Source organism: Mastomys coucha, unplaced genomic scaffold (assembly GCF_008632895.1).
Source record: "Mastomys coucha isolate ucsf_1 unplaced genomic scaffold, UCSF_Mcou_1 pScaffold20, whole genome shotgun sequence".
Classification (NCBI taxonomy): domain Eukaryota; kingdom Metazoa; phylum Chordata; class Mammalia; order Rodentia; family Muridae; genus Mastomys; species Mastomys coucha.
The window spans coordinates 109181246-109194644 of NW_022196903.1; the positions used below are offsets into that span (position 1 = coordinate 109181246).

Consider the following 13399-nt stretch of genomic DNA (forward strand, 5'->3'; position numbering starts at 1 on the left):
GCCTTCCTAGCACCCTTCCCCACACCTGCGTCAGAACGAGGCAGCTCTACGCTGATGGGTGGGCTAGGGACTCCACCGGGCTTTTGCTGCCAGAGCCAGGGACTGCACAGATACTGACAGCACAGGTAGAAGCTGCCCAAGAACCTGATGGATACTGACTCCAGAGTTGTCTCTCCTCGGGTTCACCATGCTGTCCTGTGTCCACAATTGTGCTATGGGAAGTCCTGACTGTTCCCAGTGTCTGGGCCGTGAGGACCTGGGTCACCTCTGTGTTTGGAATGATGGCTGTCGTCTAAGAGGCTTCTGAGATGCACTAGTGGCCTAAACCAGTTCCCGATGCCCCAGCTCCAGGAGACTTTGCCTGACCCTTGGACTGAGTCCCTGGTCTCTGCCCTGCAGAGGTAAACCCTAGGCACCCCATCAACCTCCAGGTGGCATGTGCCAGGCCTCTGCCTGGGCTGGTCTCCTTTTTACCACCAGTGAGAACCACCAGTGTCCAAATCCAACTGCAGAGCCCCTGGGTCCCCAAGGCCCCCTTGGGTCAGGATACCTCACACACCATCCTGCCCCCAGCAGTGAGGGGATGAGCTGAGGGACTATTCTACTCCCAAAGCCTGCCCTGCCCTGCTGGTCAAATGTCCCGTTTGCTGGCTTAGGTTGTTTCGCCCACTGGTGAAGATCCTAGCAGACTGTGGGAACTTCTTATACTCCCAAGGCCAGCAGAAGTTGGTGGAAAGCTTGCGTTCAACACAGACCTAGCTTTAAATCCCACCTTTACTTGTCCACTGTGTGGCCTCACGCAGATATGTGAATAGGTATTCTAGGCAAAGTAAACATCCTATGTTTTAGAGGCTTACATGCACAGGTGTCTAATATGTGCTTGCAGGAAGTGCTCAATAAACGTTAACACGTTAAGCTAGGCCTAATTCCTCAGTCTCATCTTGCTCCCTCAAGAGTCATATCAATAAATATTTACTGAGTGATAAACTTGGATTTCATGTGTCAGAGCAAGCCCCTAGCAGCCGTGCGCCAGTACTTCCTGTTTATGCCTTGCTGTTGGCAGATGTGACACCCTGGAAAAAAAGCAGGTCAATCTCTTCTTCCTGGGGTCCTAGCCGGAAGCTAAAACAGGAAAGAGGCTGCTGACAGGGCCAAATGCTGGTTCTGTTCCCAGTGTGCAGAGCTAGAGGTGGGTCCCCTCCCTGAGCACATGGCAGAACAGCCTATAGCTGGGCTGCCCAGTATCCGGGCTCCAGTCCTGACCCCCGGTGCTTTAGAAACATGGTCAGGGTGAGGTGAGCGGGTGGACAACACTGGGGGTTGGGTAGCATGGAGGGCAGGGATTCCTGTGTCTGGTAAAAGTAGAGAATGCACCAAGAGTGCCACACAGCTGGAGAGAATCAGCCAGGGCCAAACTGGGGCTAGAGCCTCCCCACCCTGCTCCTGTGACCCACCACCAGGCCTTGGCAGGGTAGGTTTTTTGGCGGAAGGCAGTTCTACCCTGGCTCTCTAGAGCCCCTACCCCATAGAGGCTCCCTGATACATCCCAGATGCCTGGCACGTGGCCCCCACGTGTGACAACCGTCACGGGCCTCAACTCCCGCGTGGCAGTGACAGATGGCATGTCCCAGGAATGATGAAAGTTGGCATCATCCCAAAACTCATCAACCCCCCTCTGCCACACTCCTCCTGAGTGGGGGCAGAGATGGCCACATCCCCTCCCCCAGAACACTTCCTCCCTCTGTAACCTCTCTAGACCATGGGAATTAGGGGCATGGCCTCTTCTGGCCACCCCTGCGAAAGACGGGATGCCTTGAACTGGGCCAGTATGTTCCACAGAGCTTGGAGCACCCGGGGTCTTGCTCAGCCTGGGCAGGCAGGCAGAGCCCACATGGGCCTCATCCACCCGTGGACTGTGGCACTAGGCAGGGGGCTGGACCACTATGTCAGGGAGCCTCCAGGGCAGGAATACTGGGGCCTGAGCCAGGGTTCCCTTGGCAGCTGCTGGCTGCCTGCTGTCCCCCATCAGCCTTGTTTTCCTGCTCCAAGTCTTATACAGCTGGAATGGGGCTCAGAGAGAAAAGCTGGGCCATCATTATGGGCCCTGGGATAGTCTGAAACCCACAAAGAGCGTGCACGGCCTCTACTTACATGGAAGAAGGTGGCCTTGGTCAGAGGCACCAGGATGTCTTGGGAGCCACCCGTGGGCACAGGCGCTAAGGGCGAGGGCAGGATCTGGGGACAGTCCTGAGGGCTCTGCAGACCAAACACAGGATGGGAGTCAAATAGAATGTTCCAGAGTCCCCACCCCAGGGTGCCAACAGTCTCCATAGCAATGCCCACAGCCCCACTTTCTAGATGAGGAGACAGGTGACTGTTCCACCTGGGCGGAGTCTTTTTCCTGGGTGTGCTCCTTAGGCCCAGAGTGCCTGGGTATTGCGCCGTGGGGAGCTCTTTGTGGCTGGGTTCTTTGGGACTCAATCTTGCAGGACACTAACACTAGGCCAGACCTGGGCTGAGAATTGCCTCTGTGGCTCTCAAGAGACCATACCACACTGTATAGAAGAAACTGCACAAGGGAGGGGCCGGGAAGGTGAGGGCTGTGGTTACACTTTCTCTACACTCCTCGGCAGGATACTGGGGACCCTATCAGGGCCGGAGCTTTGAAGTCCTACCTACTGGCACCTCGACATCTGACCTACAGGGACAAGAGGTCACAGGGACCCTGCACCCCAGGCCACTCTAGCCAGGGGTCTCCTGGTCACATCTATGAGAGCAAGAATTAGGGTTAGGACGCCTGTGTATACATGAGATCACCCTCTGGGACAATGACACCCTCTCCCGGGGTACTAGTTTTCCTCTGATCTTCCCCTTGCCCTCTCTCTTTGAAGACAGGGTCTCAGTATGTTGTTCGGACAGGCTGGCCTCAAGTACTGGGGTCGCACGTGTGAGCTGCCACTCCCATCTGCCTCTCTAGCTTCCACCCACTATGTGCTTGCCTCACGGCCCCAAGCTGACATCAGCCTCCCTAGTGCTGGGATTACAGGTAGGTAGCCAAGGGACATTTCATATCACTATTAGCTCCTAGTCACACAGGGGGCATTCCCCTTAAGGGGGACCCCGACCAAGCTAGACCAATGAAGGTCCTGTTGAGAAACCCCTTACGCCACCACTGAACTCCTGGACCCAGTGGTAACTGAAGATGACTGTGCACTAGCAATAGCTGGTTAACTCCAATGACCAGAGCTAGCCTGGGCTTTTCCCCTATGGGCTTCCCTTTCCTGTTTCCACCCAGGCCATGAGATGGCTTCTAGGCCTCAGATGGCTTTTCCCATTTGCTGACCTGACCTGCAAGCTTGGGGAGCTGTATATGGTTACATGTAGGACAGGGCTGAGTGCACAGGAGAGGGCGAGAGGTCAGGAGCTACTACCATCATGCACGAGTGCAGAGCCTGCTCTAGTTCACATAGGTTGGCACAGACCTCTCCTCGCCTAGCTGGAACTGCCAGGGAACAGAGCTTGGTGGATAAGATTCCCAAACGGGCTATTGGAAAAAAAAATGGAGCCGAAGGAGAATTCCTATAGTGTCTCCAAGCTCAAGAGGGCAAGCGCTGGCAACCCAAGCCAACAAGCATCAATAGGCCCAGTGACCAGGGGCCCGCTGGCCTGCTGCCACTTGCTGTGGTCGAGCCCACAGTCCGTGATGGCTGTCAATAGCCATCAAGCCAATCAGCCACTGGCTCCAGCACTGTGCCGCCCTGTGGTTTGGAACACGCCAGGCTCTGATCCAGCTACCACTTCCCATCCTGCATCCAAAGTTTGACATCATGCTGCCCTGGGAGCACTATGCTCTGAGAGGCCAACACTGGCCCTGGGACACCTGGCACTTGGCTGCCTCTTCTCATCCCAACCCTGGAGCCAGGCCTTAGCAGCCTCCCCGTGGGAGCCACGGGGACCACGTGCATGTGGCTAGAAGCACAACCTTCAGGGCCTCTTTTCCAGGAGTCAGGGGTCCTGGAGGACATGCAGACCCTCTTGCCTGCCGTCTGCCCGGGAGGCCTGGCGCCTCTACAGCTAACTGGCGCTTAATTAAATGCCAAGTCGAGCACTGGTTCAGAACCTTGTGCAGGCCTTGGTGAAGCTGCCTCTTCTCCTGCCAGATTACAGTAATGCTCTACGACAGCCCCTCTGGGGCCAGCCTGCTCCTGCCCTGAGGGAGAGCTGTAGACCTGGGGAGAACAGGCTGACTGCCAGCATGAGACACACCTCCCAGCTGCTGAGCTCCTATGCAGGTGTCAAGACTCACACAAGATCCCTTTAAGAGATGTCTCTCCTGGGCACAGTGGCCACAGCTTCTAAAATCATCTAGGTGCCAAGTATAGAGTTGGTGCCTCCTGGAGTAATTCCAGATCTCTCTCTCTCTCTCTTTTTCTTTTTTTTTCTTTCTTTTTTTTTTTTTTTTTTTTTTTTTTTTTTTTTTTTTGGTTTTTTGAGACAGGGTTTCTTGGTACAGCCCTGGCTGTCCTGGAACTCACTCTGTAGACCAGGCTGGTCTCGAACTCAGAAATCCGCCTGCCTCTGGCTCTCAAGTGCTGGGATTAAAGGCGTGCACCACCACTGCCCAGTTATTCCAGATCTCTAATTTAGCCCTTGCTCTGGGCCTCACTTTACAGAGGGGGAACAACACAGGAAGGGGCAGCAGCTTGCCTGGGATCACACAGCCACAGGTCAGAGCTAAGGCTTTGAGCCTGTGGTAGGAAAGACAGAACTACATCTAACTGGCTTTCCCCCCAGTGCTTAGCACAGACTCAAGTACACAACAAGCACTCAGTGAGTGCTGGTAGACTGTAAGGAGGCCCCTGGCCCTTCAGGGTTGGCATGTACCAGGCAGATGCAATGGACACTTCTAGTCTTCAGCAGTCACCAAGTCCCTGCTGTGTGTGCAGCTTAGGGTTGCAGGTAAGGACATGTCGTAACCCAGACGTCCCAACCCCAGAGCCACAGGGATGATGGGCCTAGACTAACCATAGCCCAACAGCCAGAACTTCTCTCAATACGGCCATAGGTCACTCCCGGGCCTGTCAGCGAGAACCCCTGTTTTGTGTGCACCCTGTTGGTGTGGTTTCTGCATGCTGCTGAAGGCTGGCCTGAGGGTCAGGCTGAGGCCACGGCAGGCCTCCTAGGGTGCACAGCCCTGACATATCCAAGGGGAAGTACGTCTGAGCTCAAGGCACTGCTGTTCACCTGCCAAGGTCTGGGAAATTCACGTGTGACCCCTGGAAGAGGGAGAAGCCTTCCAAGGTGAAGGTGACACAGCATGGAAACAGAGGCAGAGGTCTTATACCCAACTCTATATTTCAAAGACAGGCAGAAGGGTCTGGGTTCAAGGCCCAAGCCTACTGTCTCCTAGGTAGGTGACCTTGAACAAGCCACCTCCTCTCAAAGCGACAGGGACATAGGCTTGAAGTGTCTGAGAAACTGGAAACATGGGGTGACAATGTTCCACCCTTAGCATCCACTGTGGACGGAGGGCCTGGCTTCAGCCTGGCTCGGGCTTTCCAGAAGGTCATACTGTAGCCCTGAAGGGCTGCCTCGAAGAACCTGCTCTCCTGGAGAGAGTTGCAGAGGCAGGGGAGGGGAAAGGCAACCAGCCTGTCCAGCCACAGGGGATTGCTGAACATGCAGTTATGAGTCCCCCTGCCCTACCCCACCCCTGGCTGTTGGCGCAAATTTAAAAACAAGAGAAGTGGGTACTAAAGGCGTGGGGGTTGGGGGCAGGTATAGCCGAGACAAGGCTTATGCTTACCGTGGGGTTTGGTGAGTCCTGGCACTGAGACTGGTTGGAGACACATGAGTGCAGCTGGATGCACCAGGAGCAGGGCCACTGTGTCGACAGGCAGCTGGTACAGCTGGAAGACAAGGGAGCCCCTCAGATCCCTGCTTGCCCACCCTTAGCTGGGCCCCAGAAGGATGATTCTAGTGCCTTGGAGAAAGGGGGCAGATGGACCATCCTGTATGGTAGTGAGCTCCCCACTGATGAGAGGTACGCATGCAAGGGAGAGACAGACTCTTTAGCTCCCTCCCTCTGCCTCTGCCAGTCAGGTGTCAGTTTGCAGGGCCTGGCTGGTCAAAGCTTGCTACAGGCAAGGGAAGGATGTGGGATCCTGTCTGTTGTGTGTACTGGATCCTATTGGTTGTGTGTTCCAGGGCCTGAAGCGGTTCTCCAAGCTGGGGTCTGTTCCCCCTCCCGTCGTCCACTCACGCTGTATGGGGGTAGACTTGTCCAATTCGGCTGCAGTCATAGATGGTAAAATTGGCTGAGACAATGTTGTGTCCTTTGACTCTTACAGACATCTCAACGGTCACGTGGTCTGGAAAGTAATCAGAGAGATTCAGTCTTCATCCACATGTGATGCTGACAGGGACCCACCCTTGGACTGGCATCACAGCCAGGCACTCACCCTGGCCAGCAGGAAAGGACGGAAACTGGGCCCTGGGCAGTAGATTGCAATAGGCAATCTGATGATCATAGGCAGGGCCGGGTACTCGGGCCACCGTTCGAACGCCATTTCCATAGTCACAAGCCATCTCCATACCGCTCAGGCTGGGCAGGCTTCCTGAGATCTGTAAGATCATACCCTGGGGGAGAGACGTCCTCAGGTGAGGCCCAGGTCATGCCCCTTACAGATCCTACTACAAAAGAGCATCTGTCTGATTCTGCCTGAGTGTCTCTCAGAAAATGGTTTGTCTGGAGGGAATTGAAGGCTCTCTACTCCTAAGACGCCCTGGGGCTTTAGTGTTTCCAGTTGAGTCTCCTCATCTCAAAGGTCACACAGGCTCTGTCAACCAGGAGTTGCATCCCAACCTGCAATCCCAGCACTTGGGAAGCTGGGGCAGGAGGATTGCTACAAGTTCAAGGCTGGACTAGGATATGGTGTCTCAAAAACAGAAGGCCTCTGCAGCATGGGGTTGTTATGACCCCATTCTCCACCCCAGACACGTGGACCTCACTCCCACCTTAGGGCCCCTGGACTGTAGTTTCCTATGAAGCTATTCTTCCTCATACTTACCCCATGTCCTCTCCCAAGGCCGGTCTGCACCGTTTTCCTGCCTACCATTGCGCTCCACCCCACTCTGTTCTGCATGCAGTCCCACCTCTACATTTTTACCTGTCTTATTCTCTCTCTCTAAGACCACATCAGCTCCTCCCAGGCCAAGGGTCTGTCTCCAGAGTACATACACACATGGCACCCAGTAAGTGCTCAGTATCATGTGAATGGACAAGGGGATGAATGATTGTGCCTACCCCAGGCTGCCCAGGGGTGAGGGAGGCCAGGGCAGGATTTGGGGGAGTAGACCAGGTGAACCACTGGAACCCCTCGGGGTGAGGTGACATAAGAGGGCCCTGTCCTTAGAGGAATCAGTGAAGAGGGAGCTGGGAGGGACCCAACTGCTGGGTCACCCACCTTGCTGTAGGCAGCATGGCTTTCCTGACACTAACCGCCACCCCGACTGTCCCATATCAGGGATAAGTGATGGCCACTAACACTCCCAGGAAGAAGGCAAGAAGGGTTTATTCTCTATCTGGGTGTCCCCAGTCAGCATATTCAGAAACTGCCATTTAAATGCCGGCAGCGGCCCTGTGCACTGCTACGTACTCAGGTTGCATGGTCCTAACTGCTGACTAGGTCCACCGAGAGTTCACGGCAAAACCTTGAAGAGATGGCCCAGCCACGGAGATGGTGCCTGGCCCTTGCTGTGAGCTCCCTAAAGCCTGGCTGTCGCTAGTTGTGTCCGCAGGCTCTATGCTGGTGGGGCTCCACTCACCGTGTAGTCCCGGTGCACATCAATCTCAGAGGGCAATACTGTCATGACAGGGCAGCGGCTGGGGCCCTCGCTGGCACTGGTCCAGAAATGCGGCTGGCTGGAGTTGGTGCAGTCCTGCTGGAGAGTGCACCTGCAGGCACCGTGGAGTCAGGTCCTAGGCCAGGGCCACTGCTCCCCCAGCACTCCCTGCCCTGCCATCTGCTGGGGGTCTCACCGGGTCTCCAGAGTGCACCAGCCGCAGTAGGCATCGGCTGCGCCCACGCAGTCCCCGCAGGTGGAGTGTACCTCACATGCAGCCACCTTCACTCGGGCCATCTGCAGGCGGGGGGCGGGGGCAGCTTAGCAAAGGTGGAGGTGGGGAAGGAGGTGTCCCCGACAGGAGGGTCAGCATGCGCTAAGGCCCTGCACGAAAGCTGGCTGGCTACAGTTCCTCACCTGGTGGGATGTCATCAGGTATAGGTAACCAGGATCCATAGGGTCAAACTGCATGACATTGTGCACGGGCTCTCCGTAGGCCACCGTCAGTACCCGCCTGCTTACTACCTGCATGCTCTCGTTCAGGCTGATCTGTAGAAGGAAAGGCCATCACCTACTGGTGCCCAGGACTGCCCCACAAGGCCAGGCTGCCCAGGGTTGGAGTCTTCTCTCCCCTCCTGCTCAGAGGGTCCAGGGTGAAAGGGAAAACAGGCTCCTAGATGGAGTGTGCGTGCGCCACACTCTCGTTCTCACTGACTCAACAGCGCCTCCACCAGGAGCTTCCCTTGCTGCTTGACTCCAACATTTCCCCCAGGTATCTGTGGGTTGTAGTTCCCCAGACCATTCTCTGGGAGGCTGCTGGTTGTCATGGCTAATAGCAAGGCTTGGATTCTGTTTCTGACATGCACTCGTGTACATTCCAAAGGAGTTGTTTTCCTTCCCTGAGCCTCAGTTTCCCCAGTGAATAAGAGTCAAGGATGGCTATCGTTCCACAGGGCTGTGGGGATAAGAGAGATAAGACACGAAGAGTCCTGGGGGAGGGCCCAGGTCCCTGTGTGGCTCTCCAAGGACTGGCAAAGCCCTGCTGTCTGTGTTCCCCTCTCATCCCCACAGGCCGAGTGTTCAAGACTCCAAGACACTAACAGGAGGGTAAAGGCTGGCGGTCTGGACACCTTTGGGGCCTCCCACTCACCTTCCTCTGGGTTTCTAAAACCTGCAGAGATTCTCTGCAGGAAGAAACTGGCCATGGCTTTCTGATGCCTTGAGGATCCACCTAGCCACACCCCTAGCCACACCCCTAGCCACACTCCAGCCATACCCCAGCCACACCTCCACTTCGTTCTGACTTCACTCCCCTTACACATTCTACACCTTGTCCAGCCAGGCCTGCCTGACCTTTGCCACACGACTTCCTGACAGGACCTCTATCCTTTTCATTCTGGGGTATGCTAGGTGCCCCCAGGCTCAGGCTTGGACTCTGAGATATTGCCAGGAAGCCTCTTGGGATGCTGGGAGGGGCTTGACCGTGGCTCACACCAAGCCTGCCTACCCCAGACACCAAATAGGCTCATTTCCACTTCCTCAGTATTCCCTGAGTCTTGGGGCCACAGCTGAGGATTAAGACAGACATTCCAAAGGAGAGGAAGGGTTGGCAGGAGAGACAGCAACCCGTCCATCACTAAGGCCTTGGGTTCCATCTCGAGTGTGGCACATAGAAATCAATTAAAAGCGAAAAGCAATGACCCCATCTCTAGCTACCTGGTCACTCTGGGGGGGCAGTCACCTCTGTGGAAGGACCTCAGTGACCTGCTTCTGTGGAATAGAATCCGCTGCTCGACGTGAGAGCTGAAGGACGTGGTGCCTAGTGACTGCAGCTTTGTGGGTAGAAGGGGGAGAGGGCTCTGACCACAGTCCTGCTCTGCCTCATCTCTCCCCAATGGATAGAGAGCCTGGAGGCCAGAGGAGACAAGCTGTGTCCTCAGCTTGACACACAGCGAGTACTAACAGTTAAAAGCAGAAGCCACTCCTCTGACCATAAAGCTGAGCCCAAATGGGTTGAAGCTGAGTAACCGGCAGGTACTGGGGCCCTTCGTGCTCCCCAGGCACCACAGGTGGTTCTAGGCCTGTGGGGCCCAAGCCCTAACCTCATCCCACCCAGGCCGCTGCCAAAGGGAATTAGATTATGGACTCTGAGTCAATCAGGCTGGGCCTGGCTGGAAGGCTGACTTTCCCCACAGAGAGGTGGAGAGGCAGTGGGCCGGGGTGTCCAGTCAGCCCTGAGGTAAGAGAAGCAGCTCCTTGCCCTCCCTTAGCTCTCGAACTTGCAAAGTGGTAGGCCAGCAGCGTTGCTGTCGCCTCCCTCAGTGAAGTCCCCTAACAACTGCAGCCAGTAGGGAAACACAAGCCCAGAGGGAGCATGTGCATTGCAAAGGTCAGGAAGCTGCAGGGCAAGCAGCAGGCCCCAGGCTAGGAGATGCCAGAAGCAGACGTAGACATTGCTTAGACATCCTCCCTCCATGACAGGCCGCTGTGGAGGCCTAGAGGGAAAACTGAAGAAAGCAGAGTGACTCTGGCCCTCCGTGGCCCTCCCGGGGGGAGCATGCTTACCTTGAGGAGCCTCCCAGTGGCAGTGCCCAGAAAGATGGCAGTGTAATTGTTAGCACTGGCCACAGCCACGGCCGTGAGCCCTGGAGCTCGGAACACAGGCGATGCCCTCAGCGGCTGCAGGATGGTCAGTGGGTGCTGCAGGTGGGCCGCTCCGCAATCCAGCTGCTCCGGCTGCAGCTGCAGAGACGAGGCAGGTTAGACTCAGCTCTGGAACCTTCTCTGGCTCCCTGCTTGTTCACACAGGCAGATCTCAGCTCTCAGACCTCGACTGACCCAAGCAAAGGCCTGGCTGAATAGATTCCCCAGACGCTACCTGGATCTAGCCTTGACCTTGGGTGACACAGCTACTCCTAAGAGATGGTTGATATTTAAGATGTGTGGGGACTAGACTGGGTATGGGGAAGCCGGGGAGGGGGGAAGAAGGCAAGACAGGCTGGCCAAGGGACTGGTCAGTTTAGCTTTTAAGTGACTAAAGGTACAGGGAGTATACACACTTGTAGTCCCAGACACAGGGGAAGCTGAGGCAGGAGAGTCACCTGACCCTGAGAATTTTAGCCCAGCCTGAGCAATCAGCACAACCACATACCTGGCCCCATCATTCCTCCTGGCCAGACACAGCAGAGAGGCCAGAAGAGCCCATATTTGGTCATTGAGGTCATCCTTGCCTTAAGTGACACCAAAGAGGCATCTCTCCCATCTCCATTGTGTTTCCCCACAGATCTAGCATCTGTCCCCGTCCCCTGGTTTCTTGGGATACTTTTGGAGTAGGGCAAAACCCTCATCCAGGTATGGGTTGCGGCTGAGGTGCCCTAGTCTAAAACCCACGGGGCAAATTGTGTCCTATAGGGCTGCTATTGGCTGACCCCGGCATGTTACTTTGCTTTTCTGAGCCTCAGTTTACTCAGCTATAAAATGGGCACGTGCACATACTTGCCCTTGGGGGGTTGAGACAAGATCCATGGTGGACCGAGTTTGCAGAGGTCAAGGTCTTCAGTCTGTGCTGGGGCAGACTTAAGCAGATACCATCGGATCTCAGCTATGACTGGTACTAATCCAATAACAATAGATCCGAAGGCTGTGGTATGTATGGCTCAGTTGTTAAAGTATTTGCCACACAAGCATGATAACCTGAGTTTGAAAGCCAGATACAGTGTTGCTCTCGTGCATCCCAGTGCTGCAGGGGCAGGCAGGCATGTTCCCTGGCAACTACTAGCCAGCCATCATGGCTGCTTGGTGAGTTCCAAGCTAGTGAGAGAGAAGACCTGGGTGGGTAGAGAGATTAGGAGGATCTGGGAGGAATGTGGGAGGGGAAAGAACATGATCAAAATATTTTGTATGACATTAATTTAAATAAACAAATTTAAAACCAAAAACTAAAAAATGAATTTAAAAAAAAAAGGTGAACGCGGTGGGGGTGGGGTGGGGTGGTGAAATGGTGCAGCAGGTACAGGTGCTTGTCACACAGGCCTAATGACCTGAGTGCGTCACATCTTAACCCCAGCACTCCTATGGAGAGATAGTAGGCAGAGACAGGAGACGCATCCTAACTTCACATAAGCAACAAGGGAGTCACTTCCTCAAAGTGGAAGTGAGACCAGACTCCTGAAAGCTGACCTCTGACCCCCAGACACACGATCCCACATGGGTGGCCTCTGAGATGCTATAGTAAGTTCAATGACAGAACGTTTGCCCGGCACACAGAAGCTGCCAACTCCTAAGCTTGTGGCCTCGCTGACCTCAGCGGGGTGTCTCTGACCCCAGCCCTCAGCTCAGCCCCCTCAGGTCTCCGTCGCGGCCATCTAGCCTGTATCTGTGCCTCACAAACTGGTCCTGCCTCAGGGGCCACTGTCTCTGCTTGTGTCTCTGTCTATCAGGTTGCTGCACAGCGGCGCCTGACAGGGACAAGTCCCAAGTCCTATATGCAGCGTGGTCCCATAGTCTCTCCCTATAAGAGTTTATCAGTCATCTCTGTAAGAGAGGCAATAATGGAACAATCGCAAAATACCACAATGGAGCGCAGTAAGTGTGGGCTCTGGCTTGCAATCTTACTGCACCACAGACCTCGAAGTCAAGAATTTCCACCCTTTCTCGCGAGGCAGGCATGTCATGGCTTTTTGTGATTTATCAAATTGCCACCACCATGTATTTGCACTTTAAGAAAAGTAAGGGCCACACAGACAAAGCTCTGGATTTTGGGGACAGGACATCAGTAACCATGACTACTGAGCATCTACCAGGTGGGTAGCTTAGGCAGGGTGGAAACGCTGGACAGAGCCCGGGTTCAGATGCAGGGTAGGGATGGACAACACAAGACTTCATCGTGGTACTCAGCACAGAAAGCAATCTCAAGATCATGAATTGTTTATTCCTGGAATTTTCCATTTAATAGTCTTAGACCTTGGCTGACCGAGAGTAAGCGAGACTGTGCAAACAGAGTCACTGTACACTCCGATTCCTGCCCTGAGCTCCGGCTCCAACCCACTTGCCTTTGTCCTGGATGTACGTGAGCTGAGATGACCTTAGATGTGGGTTCTGAGCTGTCCCCCAGGCTGGGCTCCTCCCCAGCTGTCCTGGAGCACCACAAGGACTACAGCTGTCCCATCCCACTGAGGCCATGGTCTCCCACAACTTACATAACTTTCACTGAGTACACATTACTTACTTGCGTCATTAAATAAGTTGTTTTTTAAATTAAAATTGTAAACCCCTGCTGTGGGACGTGAGCTCTGGGAGACCCCTGGAGTTGGCTCCGGTCTCTCTGCTGAGCCCTGCCCGGCTGTCCAGTCAGGGTGCCGGTCCTGGGAAAGACAAAGTCAGTGCTGGGCTGGGGGTGATTTGTGGGCCGCGGTGAGAGGGGAGGCTGTGGAAAGGCTGGGAATTGACTCCCGCAGCCCGCCCTGACGTTCACAAGCCATTAATTCTGTGCTGAAGGAATTTTCGAAAAAGCCTTTCCCCCAACCTTTTTTTTTCTCTTATCCTAAAAATAAAA

At 54.9% G+C, this 13399-nt stretch overlaps 1 protein-coding gene across 1 annotated transcript in view; it reads right to left on the reverse strand.

Moving 5' to 3' along the window:
* Positions 1-13399, reverse strand: part of Plxnd1 (plexin D1) — a 40244-nt gene that overhangs the window by 15419 nt on the left and 11426 nt on the right. The window contains exons 2-9 of the mRNA XM_031383043.1: positions 10411-10587; positions 8263-8394; positions 8042-8142; positions 7828-7957; positions 6462-6639; positions 6263-6371; positions 5807-5909; positions 2152-2256 (exon numbers count right to left, since the gene is read on the reverse strand). Coding sequence (XP_031238903.1) covers positions 2152-2256; positions 5807-5909; positions 6263-6371; positions 6462-6639; positions 7828-7957; positions 8042-8142; positions 8263-8394; positions 10411-10587 — 1035 coding nt within the window. The remainder of the gene's footprint in view (positions 1-2151; positions 2257-5806; positions 5910-6262; positions 6372-6461; positions 6640-7827; positions 7958-8041; positions 8143-8262; positions 8395-10410; positions 10588-13399) is intronic.